This window comes from Helicoverpa armigera, chromosome 1 (assembly GCF_030705265.1).
Source record: "Helicoverpa armigera isolate CAAS_96S chromosome 1, ASM3070526v1, whole genome shotgun sequence".
Lineage (NCBI taxonomy): Eukaryota > Metazoa > Arthropoda > Insecta > Lepidoptera > Noctuidae > Helicoverpa > Helicoverpa armigera.
The window spans coordinates 1,868,575-1,885,694 of record NC_087120.1 but is presented as its reverse complement, the minus strand read 5'-3'; the positions used below and the strand labels follow the sequence as shown (position 1 = coordinate 1,885,694).

The 17,120-nt window shown below is 39.2% G+C and overlaps 1 protein-coding gene across 1 annotated transcript; it reads left to right on the top strand.

Annotated features, from left to right (window-relative positions):
* The first annotated feature begins 2,115 nt into the window (after positions 1 to 2,115).
* LOC135117479 (uncharacterized) lies at positions 2,116 to 16,788 on the top strand. The gene is made up of 7 exons (XM_064036808.1): positions 2,116 to 7,512; positions 7,732 to 8,123; positions 11,255 to 11,605; positions 11,736 to 12,011; positions 13,220 to 13,315; positions 13,568 to 13,762; positions 13,880 to 16,788. Exons 1-7 carry the CDS (start codon positions 2,705 to 2,707, stop codon positions 16,786 to 16,788), a joined length of 9,027 nt encoding a protein of 3,008 aa, XP_063892878.1. The 5' UTR covers positions 2,116 to 2,704.
* The last annotated feature ends 332 nt before the right edge of the window (positions 16,789 to 17,120 follow it).

Genomic DNA, 17,120 nt, shown 5'->3' with positions numbered 1-17,120 from the left:
CTTAAAAAGTAAATAGCTGTTAAAAATAATTTGCAGCATGAACATCTTTGAAAATGCGTTGATAATGATAAAAAGGTGACCTCTGCATGTGGGTGCATCGTGTCGTTCACTAGCTCGTATTCGATCGCATAAAAAATTAAAAACTATTTGTATGTAATTAATCGGAGACGAGAACGCTCATTTGATAGGCCTAGGATCATTTGATCAGGCCCGCCGTAAGCGGGCGTGCAGCGCGTGCACAGTACGCGGGCGGCACGTCCTAGGGGACGGCAAATCTAGCGACTTATCACGTAATATTTAAAAAATACAATATCTTTTTACCAATGATTTGATTTCAATATATCCGAACACAGCAATAGCGCTAAGAATATTACTTAGGTACACTGCCGGTTTCAGTTAGGTACATCTGTTGAAAGGACATTCTCAAAATTAAAGATTCTTAATAACTATTTAAGATCAACCAGTGGATGGCGTAGCGTGGAGCAAATGCTATTTAGAGGCGGCAAAATTAAACCAATAAAATTTCAGAAAAAGCCGCCCTAGCTTTGGTCGTCTCCAATTTTGACTGTTTCACCCTTTGCATCCCCAAAAAAATTCGCGCTCGCTGCGCTCGCGCATGGCAGATATCGCATTTTATGTTTATTTCATTGTTGAGGCATTCAATTCTGAAAAAACATTTTTCGCGCACGTCCATTATAGCTTTTTATGATATGTTTACTTTATGAAAACACTAAGGAAAAAATCGCGCTCGCTTCGCTCGCGACTTTTGCACTTCTCTTCTGTGCATATCTTACTTTATGACTTTGCTTTCTTAATTTACAGTGGTTTTTATTTGTTTTGTGTCCTTAACTAAAAAATTTTCGCGCTCGCTCCGCTCGCGCTTCCTTACATATGAGATGTATATTATAAGTTGACTTTTCTACGGGAAACCCACCAAATAACATATTTTACTGACTTTAACCATTGTTATAGATATTTAAGGGCGTTAGTTTAAGTTAATCACAATCTTTCAATACATAGGGGCCACTTGGGTAATGATTGCACTGCCTTGATGCCCTAAGCAATTGCTTGCTAATAATGCCCTAATTAATTGCTTAGTTTGCTTATAACCCAGGACTGCTTAGGTTACTCTGAACATTTGAAGTAAATAAAAAGTTATGTGTAATGTATGTTGTGTATTGCAATGGTTATTTATCCAAAAGTAGGTGGATATTCTGCAATCAGAGCGGTGCATGTACATATTTTTTTCTGTTGGACAAGTAAGATGGATATGAATGGGCGGGGGGGGGGGTGAAGGTCCAGACCCCCTGGATCCCCCACCCCTTATATATTTTTTGACAAAAGGTATGTAGTCATAGGGCGGCATAGGCTGTTTTGCACGCAGGCGAACAAACAGCTAGCGGCGGGCCTGGCCACATGACTGTAAAAATGTAATTAGTAATTAGAATTTAAAATTGCAAGTTGAAACCACCGTATCTAGAGATCTATCCAGGCGGGTGGTTGACTCTTCTCGTGACCATCCTCGGTCAAAGGATGGCGATTGAACGAGGTAATGCTGCAAGCCTCTTGGGCACACTCCCAGTCGACAGCGATGGGGACCAAGTGTTCATGCTTTTTAGTTTTTGTATTAAAATAGTCTTTAATTTATATATGTAAATATTGGACTAAATATAATTTACTAAAATTTTGATTTAAAATTGCACCAATCTGCGCCAATAGATTTGAAGTCTTTCATAGCTTTCACCCATCTTTCACCTAACTGTATCTTTTTCTTAATAGTACCTAATATGTGGAAACGTAATGGATTGTACAATTAGTAATAATTTATTGTGTAATTTAGAAATTATAAGAAGTGTATGATTGTTTGTTTCCCAAATAAAATAAAATAAAATAGCTTTACCACCTACGCCTTTAATACCTAAAAATCAGCCCGAAAGACCTTATTACACCTTTACCACAGATTACTAACTAGTTACTACGTACCTTTTCACTCAACCTGCAAACTTCTTGGCTGCAATTTTCATTGAGGTTCATTGGTTTCAGTTTCATCTAAACAGGAAAAAAAATACATATTTGGCACTGACATTTTCAAATCATGCAGTCAGGACCCTTTGACATGTGAACATGAATGGCGTGTAAACTATAACTTTACTATTTAAAAAAAAAAAGCAAAAAGCCGCGTAGAACGTATCTCCATTACATTTTAATGCATTAAATTTCCTTTAGAAAAATTATACATTATGAATTTTTTGGCTTGAAAGGTACGTGGAAAAGTTTGTATCATCACAGTTTGTGTTATGATAACTAAGCGTCAGCTTATTTAAGCACAAGCTACCAACGTCCTGACGACCTCCTGAAGCGCAAGCGCGCCTGCTGTGCTCGGGGCCCTGGGTACGATTCGGGCCGAGGTTTCACTTTCACAAACAAGCCCGGAGTTTGGACTGTGGTGGTAGTACATCCCCTGTACCTGCGTATCGCCGTAGTCGGTGCTTTCTGGAAATGGTTTCTTTTTATCAGGATTCAACAAGAGAAATCAGAGCACAGATAAATAAAAGAAACAGCAGCTCAAAAGCTGATACTAAAAACACGGGAAACCGTTCGTTTTATTGTTTGATCTTTTGATTTATTTACTTATCAACCCACAGTTACTGTTCAATTATCAGGATGTAACCAATCCAACAAAGAAATCACGAGGAACTTCAGCATGCCGGAAATTAATAAAAACACCATGCAGAAACAGCTACGCCTTCGTAGTAGTCATGCAATGAAAACACAACAAAAATCCCTTTTCGAATCGAAGTTCATCGTCAATGTCGTGTCGGAGGATCGATTCGATGAATGTTTAAATCCTTTTAACTACCCATATCAAACCAATCGGAAAGTCCGTAGGTGTCAATTAAAACCTGGTGAAGACGACTGTTGTTGCTCTTGTAACTCTGACGCTATGTTTCAAGTGATGAAGGCCTTGTATGAATGTTATAAGAAGAAAAATTGTCAAAATTGCAATTGTATTCTTTGTGGCCATTTGCAAAAGGAAGAGAGATTGCTCGGATTGATAAACAACTCTTTTGGCACTATTGCGGTTGATGCTACTGACAAGGAACAGAAAGAAAAAGTAAAAAAAAATGAAAGGGCTTCACTTGAAGGGAAAACACCTTCAGTAAAGGCTTTCATAAAAAAAGCAAGAGATGAGCGTGGTTTACCTCCAGAACCTAAAACTGCTTCCGATGTGCCGCCAGAAGCAAAAACAAAATCAATGAAAAAAAAACATATAGAAGCATCAAAAGTATTGGAGCCACTACAGGGAAAAGCACCTAAAGAAAAAGAAAGAATATTACAGGGCTTGCATGACACTGGCGTTACACTTCCTGAAGGTCGGACACCGTCTGAAAAAGCTCTTATTGATAAAGTCAAAGCAAGACCTCGTAAGCATTCGGCAGTACCTAGATTTTCAGAAAAAATGCGAAAAGCAAAAGTTGATGGCCTATTAACACCTCTTAAAAGTAAGGCACCCGAAGAAAGAGACAGGATTCTAAGAGAACTTGCTATGCGCGGAATACCTCTCCCTGAGGGCCAAACACCATCAGACAAAAAACTTATCGATAAGGTTCGCACCGACCTAGGTCTTCCTATTGAGCCCAAAAATAAAGCTATCAGAGATAAACACCACAAAGCAGCTTCAGCTGGCAAACTTTTGCCATTGGAAGGTAAATCAGCTGCACAAAAAGAAAATATATTGCAAGATTTACACGACATGGGTATACCGTTACCCATAGGAAGGACGCCTTCTGAAAAAGCTCTTATTGCTAAGATAATGACTAGCCCCCGTGCGCATTCCATTACAGTGCCTACAGAGAAAATGCGCAAAGCGAAAGCGGAAGGTTTGCTCACTCCACTAAAGGGCAAAACTTCAGCTCAAAAGGAAAAAATATTAAGAGGACTTGCAAAGCACGGCATTCCTTTTTCCGAAGGCGAAACACCGTCAGAAAAACAGCTTGTTGAAAAGGTTCGCAGTGAGCTGGGTTTACCACCTATACCCAAAACACCAAGTATGAGAAGAAAATATGTGAAAGCTGCCGATGCTGGATTCTTGCAGCCATTAGAAGGTAAATCCCTGAAAGAAAAGAAAAAAATTCTACGAGGTTTACATGATATGGGTATACCGTTACCAGAAGGTCGTACACCATCTGAAAAAGCAATCATAAAAAAAGTCAAAAGCAAACCTCGTGCCTCTTCACTTTCTCTGAAACATCCAGAAAGAATTCGCAAAGCTACAGCTGAAGGGCAAACATCTGATCAGAGAGAAAAAGGTCTAATAGATCTTGCAATGCGAGGACTGCCACTTCCCGAAGGTCTAACTCCATCAGAGCGGAAACTGATCGATAAGATTCGTGAGGCCCTAGGTTTGCCCATTGAGCCCAAAACTAAAGCTATGAGACAAAAATACAATGAAGCAGCTGCAGCAGGCAAGCTATTGCCATTAGAAGGTAAAACATCAGCACAAAAAGAAAATATGTTGAGAGGATTGTATGACATGGGCATACCTTTACCCAAAGGGCGAACACCTTCTGAAAAAGCTCTTATAGCAAAAATTACAGCAGGCGCTGCATCATCCGCAATTCGGCAGACGAAATCAGAAAGATTGAAAGATGCTAAAGCTGCTGGGTTATTGACACCGTTAGAAGGAAAAAAAGCTGAACAAAAAGAAAAAATACTTCGGAGGCTTGCTAAGCGTGGCTTACCACTCCCTGAAGGTAAGACTCCCTCGGATAAAAAACTAGTCGACAGAGTACGAGCCGAAGTGGGGCTACCACCAGTACCAAAAACACAATCCACAAAAGAAAAATATGACAAAGCTCAAGCAGCCGGTCTCATAACACCCTTGGAAGGCAAAACCACTTCACAAAAGAAAAAAATTCTTAAAGCACAAGCAGCTATGGGTTTGACACTACCAAAAGGGCGAACTCCTTCCGAAAAAGCTATTATCGCTAAATTGAAAACAAAATCAACACCATCAATTACAACAGAAAAAATACGAAAAGCTAAAGAAGTGGGACTATTAACACCTCTTACAGGTAAGCCTTCTAAAAAAAGAGAAAAGATTTTAAAAGGCCTAGCTAAAGCAGATTTACCATTACCAGAAGGAAAAAGTCCATCTGAAAAAGCTTTAATAAATAAAGTAAAAACTAAATTGGGGCTACCCGATTTAACTGATTCAGAAAAAATACGACGTGCTGAAGCTGCTGGTCTTTTAACACCATTAGAAGGAAGAACACCTGCACAAAAAGAAAAAATTCTAAGAGGCAGGGCAGCAGCGGGTTTACCTCTACCGATGGGAAAATCGCCTTCAGAAAGAGCTCTGTTACAGAAGATAAAAGCTGATACTGGCTATGTGACACCGTCACCCTCAGAAAGGTTACGAAAAGCAAAAGCTGCTGGCTTGTTAACTCCTTTGAAAGGAAAAACACCATCAGTGAAAGAAAAGATATTAAATAATATGAAAGCCGCCGGCGTCCCTATCTCTGAAGGTGAAACACCATCTGAAAAAGATTTAATAAAGAAATTAACGACTGAACCTCCACCTTTAAAGAAAACACAATCGGAAAAAATGAAGCTAGCAAAAGCTGCAGGTCTTTTAACACCTCTGCAAGGTAAGACTCCTGAACAAAAGCAAAAAATTTTAAAAGGTTTGGTGAAAGCTGGCATTCCATTGCCTGAACCTAAGACCGAATCAGAAACAAACTTAATTGACAAAATTCGTAAAGAAACTGGTCTTCCACCAGTGCTGAAGACACCATCATTGCGAGAAAAATACAGAAAGGCTCAAGCTGCTGGATTAATTACACCGTTAGAGGGTAAAACCCCTGCAGAACAAGAAAAAGTATTACAAAAACTTCATGACGCTGGTTTACCTCTTCCGGAAGGTAGGGGATCTACGGAAAAAGCTTTAATCAAGAAAATTCAAACAAAGCCACCACGACAAACTTCCTTCGAGAAATTAACATCAGCAAAGGCTGCTGGGTTCTTAACACCACTAGAAGGAAAAACAGCAGCACAAAAAGAAAAAATATTAAAAGGCCTTGCAAAATCAGGCATTTTATTACCAGAGGGTAAGACTTCTTCTGAAAAAGACTTGATAAACAAGGTTCGACAAGAAATGGGATTGCCGCCAGAACCTGAAACACCATCATTGCGAAAAAAGATACAAAAAGCTCATGCTGATGGATTAGTCACTCCACTTGAAGGTAAAACCCTAGCACAGAAAAAAAAAATTCTCCAGGCTCTAGCTGACGCCGGTATTCCACTTCCTGAGGGAAGAACTCCTTCTGAAAAATCATTAATTGCTAAAACCAAACCCAAGCTTAAAGTACTACAAGAAAAAGCTGCATCACTGGAACGAAAAGTAGCCGCAGAAAAAAAGAAAAGAATAAAAGGATTGATAGACCAGGAATTACCAGGTGGGCAAGCAAAAACGAAAACATCTTTGGAAAAGTCTATTATTCATAAAATTCAATCTGATCTGGAAATAGCCTTAACGTCAAGGACGTCATCGGAAAAATCTATCATTCGCAAAGCAAAAGAGGCAGGTTTATTAACTCCAATAACTGGAAAGTCACCAGCTGACAAAGAAAGAATACTAAAAGGTCTTGCTGAAACCGGCATACCGTTGCCAGTTGGTAAAACGGTATCTGAAAAAGCTTTAATAAAAAAAGTAAGGGCCGAAGCTGGCTTAGCACCTGAGCCAACTTCTTCGGAAATAATGGGTAAGATAAAAAAGAAAACAACAACGAAACCAGGAAAAGGAATAGAAGCTAGAAAAATTGAACGTGTAATTAAAACAACTACATGCGATCGAGGTTGTGGTTGTGATAAAAAGAAAATTAAGTTCAAACACAGTTACGTAAAAATCAGAGTTACTTCTCCAGATATATCTTCCCTCTGCGATTGTCTGCAAGAATGTATCCCAGGCGTTACAAGTGGAGCTTTCATTGACAACGACGGAATTAAAGTTATCGTTGGCAGAGTAATAGGCGTACCTTTATACTCTCGAGAGTATAGCTACCATAATGTAGTTGATGGTAACCCTAAATCAAAACTCACAAACTTTTTTAATAAACATAATAAGTCACAGTACAAGGTGTGCATGAATGTTGCTAATGAAGAGGAATACGTCATGAACAGCAACTCCGATAGTAGTTCCAGCAACCCGCACAGCAGCTCGGAAAGTGACAACATTTCCGAGCACACTTATACACCCCCCTACGAGGGGAGGCGGTGCATTAAACTCGGAGTTTCAAAAACTAAATCAAGAGCAAACAGTTTTGATTCGATTTTCGTTATTAAAAGTGAGACCTCGTTAAGTCTGAACACGAGTCAAAGTAATAGTATGAACACAATCAGTGTGGTGTCCGTTATGAACAGCAGCATATCAAGCAATTCTACTCATTATTCGGGTGATCGAACGACTGATGAAAATGTGACTTTAAGCTCACTAGATAATTCAATAACAAGGTACGTTGCATACACAGATATCTTAATTTATTTGAATACCTACGCTTAATAATTCATAACTTTTTAAATAAGAATCAATGGAACATTCCATTATCCGACTTGATGCTCCAAGTTAATGAATAAATTATCTGATTACCTGTTTGGAAGCACACGTGTACACTAGTGTTATTATTTTCTTCATAAAATTGTATAGTACTACTACTCACCTTCTTTTTTTAGCGAAAGCGAAGATAACAACGAACGAACACCCATTAGGACAGCCAATGTGAAAAAGAAAATTGTGCAACCAAATCCACAACACGAGTACAAAGTGTATATGATGTCTCAAACCAAAATAAACTTTCCTACTCATCAAAGCGGCAAAACCAAAAAAACACTGACTGAAGCTCACGCGCCTGTGACGATATTAAGCCACATACCGACCAAACTAGATTTGTCGAAGTTAATGGATAAGATTCTTAAAAAGAAACGATACGCCGATGCTGCCTCCATATTCATTGTAATACCAACATCTGATGAGGAAACGGAAGATTCCGAGGCTTCCGAAAACTGCAATGCCAGTAATAAGTCAAGTGAGACTCAAGTTTCACACCAAAATAAAAATCTGAAGAGTAAGTGATTTTATGTAAAACATACATATATAAGGTCCATTGAAAAAGATGAAATGTGTGAATGAATGTTGGAGTGAAATGGCAAGCCATATAAGGGAAGTCGCAAAAGACGTGTGCGGAGAGTCGAGAGGAAAAGGTTTGATAGATAGAGATACATGGTGGTGGAATGATGAAGTACAAAAGGTTTTGAAAGAAAAGAAAGTAGCATTCAAAGAGTGGCAGAATGTTGAAATAGTGAATGCAAGTCTGAAGGATGACAGAAAGAGAATCTACATGGAATGGAAGAGGAAAGCAAAGAAGGCGGTAGCAGTTGCCAGAGCTAAGGCGCAGGAGAGGTTGTACAACTCCCTGGACAGTCCAAGAGGCCAAAAAGAGCTCTACCGTATTACGAAAGAGAGAGAAAGACGATCGAGGGACATAACCCACATAAAATGCATGAAAGATGAATCTGGCAAGGTTTTATGTAAAGATGAGGAAATAAAAGAGAGATGGAAGGTTTATTTTGAAAAGCTTATGAATGAAGAGAATGTTTGGAATGGAATACTCCAAGAGGCACAAGTAAATAAGGGATTGGTAAGAGAAATTAGCATGGATGAGGTTGAAAGAGCGCTTGGAAGTATGAAAAATGGAAAGGCCTTGGGCCCTGATGATATACCAGCAGAAGTATGGAAGGTATTAAAGAGGAACGGATGTATGTGGCTAACTTTATTCTTCAATAAGTTGCTGCATGAAGAAGTCATCCCGCAAGAATGGTGCACTAGTTCGCTAGTGCCCATCTTCAAGAATAAAGGGGATGTGCAAGATTGCGGCAACTATAGAGGGATAAAGCTCATGTCGCATACTATGAAGGTATGGGAGAAAGTGATAGAGAAAAGAGTGCGAGAAGAGAGTGAAATTACCCAAAACCAATTTGGGTTTATGCCAGGTCGAGGGACAATGGACGCCATCTTCGCACTTCGCCAATTGTGCGAGAAGTACAGACGTGTGCACAGGAATCTACACATGGTGTTCATTGACCTTGAGAAAGCGTATGATAGGGTGCCTCGGGAAGTGTTGTGGTGGGCCATGAAAGAGAAAGGTGTGCCTGGGAAGTATGTGGAGTTAGTTCGTGCGATGTACAGGCAGTCCTGTACGTATGTCCGATCGTCGGCCGGCAATACTGACCAGTTCAGTGTGGCTGTGGGCCTGCACCAAGGGTCGGCTTTAAGTCCTTACCTCTTCCTGCTTATTATGGACGCCTTGACGGCGGACATACAGGAGGAGGCACCCTGGTGCATGCTGTTTGCCGACGACATCGTCCTGGTTAATGAAGACGGACCTGAGATCCAGAGCAGATTGGGGAGTTGGCAACAGAGACTGGAGAATGTTGGCCTAAAAATCAGCAGAACCAAGACCGAATACTTGTTCTGCGATTTCGGCGGCCTCTCCAGTCCTGAAGCCATAGCGCTTGATAACGCACTTCTTCCAGTCTGCTCCGATTTCCGGTACCTCGGTTCGCTTATTCAGGGCGATGGCGAAATAGATCGGACAGTTACGCACAGAATTAACGCAGGATGGATGAAATGGCGGCAGGTAACGGGAACAACTTGTGACCCTCGTATTCCCCTTAAACTTAAGGGGAAAATTTACAAGAGTATGGGCAGACCTGCTGTCTTGTATGGATCAGAGTGCTGGCCCACAAAAGCGACGAATGAAAGACAATTGCATGCGGCAGAGATGAGAATGTTAAGAGGTATGTGTGGGGTTACGCGAATGGATAGAGTGAGGAATGAGTATATAAGAGGAAGTTTGAAAGTGGCGCCGGTATCAGAAAAACTGCGTGGAAACCGGCTGTCGTGGTATGGGCATGTGATGCGGAGGAATGAGAGTCATGTTGTGAGGAAGGTGATGAGTATGAACGTGGACGGATATAGTGGAAGAGGAAGACCAAAAAAACGATGGATGGATTGTGTGAAAGTAGATATGGTAAGAAAGAATGTTACTTGTGAGATGACGGCAGATAGAAGAGTATGGAAGAAGAAAACATGCTGCGCCGACCCCAAATGAAATTGGGATAAGGGCAGGAGGATGATGATGAAAAAGATGAACCCTGTGGAACCAACGTTTCATCAAAAAATTATAAAATTAATATATAGTGTAATGCGTATTAAAGGACATTGGGCAGATTGGTATACCCCACCAATAGCGATGTCATGCATATCATTGGATAGGTCTTTTTATGTAGAACAACATTTACTATGACAGCTTTGCTGAAATGTTTGTCCGTTTTGAGATATAGATCAAAAACTGAGCAAAAGTTAAACTACAGTTAACTTAATAATCTATTGATATCTCAAGTTTTAAGAGGAAAAACTAAGTTCCACTAAGTGTAAGTCTCCTGAGTCCTACCTACTGTACCCGTTAGGGTCCATAATTGTTACTATTACATATTTAGCATTTGAACCTTATACTGTACCAACTTAATATTGAGCATAATGATAAACCCCACCAATAACAAAGTCATGCATATCAATCGATAGGTCTTTTTAACTGGAACAACATTTACTATGACAGCTTCTTTCAGTTCTACATAAAAAGGCCTATCCAATGATATGCATGACATCGCTATTGGTGGGGTATACCAGGTCCCATATATTTGTGCCCATTGTCCTTTCTGAAATACTTTTTAACCAGTGCGCAAACTTTGACCACTATCTATACTAATATTATAAAGAGGAAAGCTTTGTTTGTTTGGTTGTAATGGATAAACTCAAAAACTACTGGACCGATTTTAAATATTCTTTCACCATGAGAAAGCGAGTAACATATGCTATATTTTATCCCGGTGCGGGTCCCACGGGACGCGGGTGATACCGCGGGAAAACAGCTAGTCTAAAGTAAAACAAGTTTTAAAGGTACGTATAATTTTAATTTGATGTTTTAGTGCAAAAATAAAAAAAAGTTTTTGGGTAAAGAAAGGTATCATTATATTATCATTGAATAAATTTTATGGTCATAACGATGAAACAACCGGTCACCGCCATACGCATAAAAAAAATACAAATACATATTAATGTTAAGGATTTTTTCGCGCACTGCTTGAAAAAGTATTCTGTAAATGTAGTTTTTTAACATCTCATAAAACTTTTAAGGTGTAACGATGCAAACATCTGCATCAACAAACAAGAAGGTTTGTGGCAAAGGAAATAAGTTTTATATGAAAAAAGTATCATCTTGTAACGACAAAGAAACAACGTTCCTAAAAGAAACTGTGCAAGTACTTAGACAAGTTGAAATGAAGAAAAACCAATTTTGCCAAATAGCTGCGGCTAGTAAAATGACACAAGTGGAACAAAAAATAGATCAAATCGTTGGTACCGATTTTATCGTGGAGTCGCCGTGTTGTTGCTGTCTTGCGGAGCAATCGTCCAGTCCATGCAGTTCCAGGAGCAGCTATATAACTAATGTGATGTCAAGGCAACTCACACCGCGGTTCTTGAAAGGTAAATTGTATCAACAATGACAATTCAAATATTCCTCATTATTGAATGCAAAAGAAGAAACCCTGGTCTTATAACTTAGGTGACAAGCTTTTTCATATTTTGGGTAAATCATTGGACTTTTATTTTTCAGGCTTGTCGAATGAGTCACTAAAAAGACTTTTATGCGATGTAGCTCCTTGCTCCGATGTCATTTCCTGCAATGAGCCGTCGAATGCATCTTGCCAACATCGCCAGTCCTTCTCAGTATTGAAACAGAGTCACAGAAAAGAAAGCTCTTCGCTTTGCGATTGCATTCGTAACTATTCGATGGAAATTATAAAATCTCCACGTAAGCGTATCTCATTCATCGATTCCAAGAACTCAAAACTCAAAACTCAAGTTAGCAAAACGGCTCATGAAATAGCTGGCAAGTATATTTTCCTTAGCTTAATTAGAAAAGTATTTGACTGCTATTCTATCACAAGACCATCGCCCGACCTCCTAAACAATACGGACTAATCATTCAGTATTTAAGATCTCATCCTGCAAAGTAGTAAAGCGTATTTCTTTTATTTCATTTATTCTTATCTAGCTGTTCTCCATGGTTCTACCTGCGTCTCCATGAAGCTACTTAGTGCACCCATGTAAAGAGAAGTATAATTTATGTCCTTTCTCAGCCTCTAAACCATCTTTTACAAAATTGTATTATAATGGGTTCAGTACTTTTGGCACGAAAGCCGGATATACAGACTTACTTCGACATTTAAGATATTTTTATCTACAAACATGTTGCGATGACACTATTGTACAAACAAACACTGACCATTTCAGGTCACCGAAGATACAACTCATCAAACGATAGTTCACCAAAATCTGAAAGCGATGTTGAACGCGGCTACACTAACAGAAAGAAAATATTCACAAAAGTAAAGAATAAAAACGAATGTACATGTACAGATTCCTCTTTATCGGGGGTGGGTTCTGGAACAACTTCGTCAACGGGGTCAAGAATCGGCGAAATGTTTATTTCTGTAGGACATTCAAGGTCAAATCAATTCGTAAATCAGCAGCGATACCATCAGGCAAATAGGCGATCCGAGAGACAAGAAGACAGCTGTCAGCTCATTGACCAGAAAGACAGTTGCGTATGTGACGATGTCGACCACGTTAGTGATGACATTGTGATACCTAAAAAAACATCACAAAAAACACTACGAAAACCGTCTGCAAATTGGCGATCTAGACAAGAAGAAACCAAAGGTAGTTGCGTATGTGATGATGTCTGTAGCGATGACACGCGCAACTCTAAGAAACGAACTAATGATACTGGTTATGATATTGTAATACCTAAAACAGCATCACAACATTTACCTCGTGAAAAGCGACTACAAAATGTATCTCGTAAAAGCACAGTACAAAATATACCTCGTAAAAAAATAGTACAAGATATACCTTGTGAAAAAAAAGTGCATAATTTACCACCTGACGAGGCAGAACAGGCAGACGACTCGAGTTCCAGTAAAAAATCAAAAAATCCGAAACGTCAAAATAGCCCCTTAAAATACTTATCTCAGTTAATTAAATCTTCCTTAAGCAAATTTAATAGTTGCACATGTGAAGGCAAACAACAAACAGGTCAAGTAGACGTAGATACTTCGCACCGTAAGGATTCTAAAAACCTTGAAATAGCAAAGGAATCTAGAGAATCAGAACAAGCCACAAAATCTAAAGGTAATAATTTCGCAGCCAATACCGAACATTTATCTCAAAAACCCGTTCAAAATTTACCACGTGACGAGGCAGAACAAGCAAACTACCCGAGATCCAGAAACAATTCAAAAATACGGAGATGTCAAAGTAGCCCCTTAAAATTATTTTCTCAGCTAATAAAATTTTCCCTAAGCAAATTGAATTGTACATGTGATGACAAACTACAAACGGATCTAGTAGACATAGATAATTCGTACCCCAAAAATTCCAAAGACCTTAAAAAAGCAAATGAATCAGAACAAGCAACAAAATCTAAAAGTAAAAATCCTATAGCCAGTACTGAACATTTATCTCAAAAGACTGTTCAAGATTTACGTGGTGAAAAAAGAGTACAAGATTTACCTCGTGAAAAACCAGCACAAAATTTATATCGTGACGAGGCAGTACAGGCAGACGACTCCAGTTCCAGTAACAAATCAAAAAAACCGGAACGTCAAAAAAGCCCCTTAAAATTTTTGTCTCAGCTAATTAAATCTTCCTTAAGCAAATTTAATACTTGTACATGTGATGACATAATACAAACAGATCTATCAGATGTAGATACCTCGTACCCTAAGGATATATGTCGTGAAAAAATTGTAGAAGATACACATCCTGAAAAAACTGTACAAAATTTACCTCGTGAAAGAACTGTAGAAGATATACCTCGTGCATATAGGCGATCTGAGAGACAAGAAGACACCAAGCAACTCTTTTCCCACAAAGGTAATTGCGTTTGTGATGATGTCGACCGCACTGGCGATGACATAAACCTGAAAACAAGCAACTTTAAAAAACCAAAAGGAACTTTTACCACCGATGACACTAAAAATAAAGACTGCGCATGTCAAGTGATCCGCGGCCATGATACCGTGATACCTGAAAAAACGTCAAGTGCAAATAGGCGATCTGAGAGACAAGAAGACACCAAGAAAGTCTTTTCCCACAAAGGTAGTTGCGTATGTGACGATGTCGACCGCACTGGCGACTCTAAGAAACCAAAAGAAACTGTTACAACCGAAGAAACTAAACACAAAGCAGATGCCGCATGTCAAGTAGTCGACGGTTATGATATTGTGATACCTAAAAGAACATCACGTGAAAAATCAGTACAAATCATACCTCGTGAGAAATCAGTACAATTTATACCTCTTGAAAAAACAGTACAAGATATACCTCGTGAGAAGTCAGTACAAATTATACCTCGTGAAAAATCTGTACAAATTATACCTCGTGAAAAATCAGTACAAGGCATACCTCGAGAAAAAACAGTACAAGATATACCTCGTGAAAAAACAGTACAAAATGTACCCCCTGATGTGGCAGAACAGGCAGACGACTCGAGTTCCAGTAAAAAATCAAAAAAACCGAAACGTGAAAGTAGCTCCTTAAAATTCTTGTCTCAACTAATTAAATCTTCCTTAAGCAAATTCAATAGTTGTACATGTGATGACAAACAACAAACAGGTCTAGTAGATACTACGCACCCTAAAGATTCTAAAGACCTTAAAGAAGCGAAGGAATCTAAAGAATCAGAACAAGCAAAACAATCTAAAGATAAAATTCCTGTAGCCAGTACTGAACGTAAATGTTCTCAAAAAAATGTTCAAGATTTACCTCGTGAGAAAACAGTACAAGATGTACCCCCTGACAAGGTAGAAAATGCAGATGACTCAGGTTCCAGTAAAAAATCAAAATCACCAAAACGTCAAAATAGCCCCCTTAAATTCTTGTCTCAACTAATTAAATCTTCCTTAGGCAAATTGGATAGTTGTAAATGTCCTGACAAACATCAAACAGATCTATTAGATGCAGATACTTCCCACCCCAAGGATTCCAAAAACCTTAAAGAAGCAAAAGAATCTAAAGAATCAGAAGAAGGTAAAAAATCTAAAAAAGAAAAAGCAGCAGATAAAACGCACACAATTTGTGGTTGTAACGATGATAAAGCCAATAAGAAGGAGGCTGAATCAAAGAAAAATTTGTGCACAGACAAAACGCCTCAATCGCAGAAATCATCAAAAAATAAGCCCTCAATTTGTAGTTGTAAAGATGATAAAGACAATAAGAAGGAAGCTAAATCAAAGAAAAACTCGGACACAGGCAAAACGCCTAAATCGCGGAAATCATCTTCTAAGAAGCACTCAATTTGTTGTTGTAACGATGATAAAGGCAACAAGAAGGAGGAAATTTCTCAACCGCCGCTTGTATCTAACAGTGAAGTTCCTCAATTGCAGCCATCATCTAGCTCTGGAAAAACTCCTCAGGCGCAGCCGATGTCTGACTCTGAACAGAATCCTCAATCGGTATCAACTTCTGGAATTGAGTCGTCATCTCAACCAACATGTGAAATTGAATCATCGCCTCAATCATCACCAATGTCACCAAAGAAATCTTCACTAAGGAAATCGTTACCCCCATCTCCCGTGCCAGGTTCACCTATCTCTGAACCAAATCCTCTACTGGAACCAACATCTGAATCGGAATCTTCACCTCATTCAACACCTATGTCACCAAGGAAATCTTCACTAAGGAAATCGTTACCCCCATCTCCCGTGCCAGATTTACCTATCTCTGAACCAAATCTTTTACTGGAACCAACATCTGAATCGGAGTCATCACCTCAATCAACACCAATGTCACCAAGAAAATCGTTACCCCCTTCTCCCGTGCCTGGTTCACCTGTCTCTGAGCCTCAACGAATATCACCTCCAATCGACTCATGCTTCCCAAAAACAGAGCAGACCCGGCAATTATGTATGCAGCCATCTGCAGAATATCTCCCTCCTGAAGGATACTCTTACGAGGAAATTGGTCCCAGTTGCGGTTGGGTAGACATGGCAGAGGTCATCAGAAGAAAATCCGAGTGGTCACAGTATACCTCTGGGTTCAAAGCCTGCAAGAGAAAAAAAGCAGTAAAAAATTTAGATGTACCGCAAGAGGAAATTGAATTAGACTTTGAAGATGCCGTCAAATACTATGCAAGTACGCATCCAGAACTATTTCGGGATTTAATGCAACAGGAGTTACAAAAGAAAATCGAATCGGAGACTGACTTAGAGCAGTTCAAAGGCAAAGAAGGTAAAAAACTAAAGAAAATAAAAGAAAAGGAGAGAAAACAAAGAGAAAAAGCGAGAAAAAAGGCAGAAAAGGAAAAAAACAGGAAAGATAAAAAAACTAAAAAGAAAGGAAAACGCAGTTCAGATTCCGATGAAGAAGTTAAGCAAAAGAACTCACTTAATGAGGAAACCTGTCGCTGTCCATACGGACCCGTACCTCTGCCACCTTACGCGAGTACATCTGAAGAATGGGAATATCCCAGAGGATTGAAAATGTGCCTTGGAGGCAAGTTCTCCACTACACCAGGTCTCAAGGGTGTGGCGTGCTTCAAAATGACTCAAGAATCTCAATCACTTTCAACTATCTTTAATCAAGAATCTCTCATCTCTTGGTAAAATGTACAATTTTTGTTTTGTTTCTAATTAAATTGTTTATGGGTTTATTTTGATAACCTTGTTTGTACGAATAAATATAGATAATCATGGATATATTTTTTTTATTACAAGCTATTTTTAACTTGCAATGTATGTATGTAACTATGTCGTGTAATAAGTCGTGGTGGCCTAGTGGGCAAAGAACCAACCTCTCGAGTAAGAGGGCGCGGGCCCGTTGTTCGCCAGTTGTCCGCCAGGGCGGAGATGTAGACGGCGCCTAAGCAAATGAGCGAAATCATGTTAGAAAGAGACAACGTCATAGTCAGTTTAGGGAATTTCGCTATTGTTTCGCA

Excerpts from the sequence above, each read along its gene's own strand:
- LOC135117479 (XM_064036808.1), top strand. The coding sequence starts at position 2,705 with ATGCCGGAAATTAATAAAAACACCATGCAGAAACAGCTACGCCTTCGT. Across the intron at positions 8,124-11,254 it reads CCAAAATAAAAATCTGAAGA|GTGTAACGATGCAAACATCT; the intron begins GTAAGTGATTTT and ends AAAACTTTTAAG. Across the intron at positions 13,316-13,567 it reads ACAAGCCACAAAATCTAAAG|ACCTTAAAAAAGCAAATGAA; the intron begins GTAATAATTTCG and ends AAAATTCCAAAG.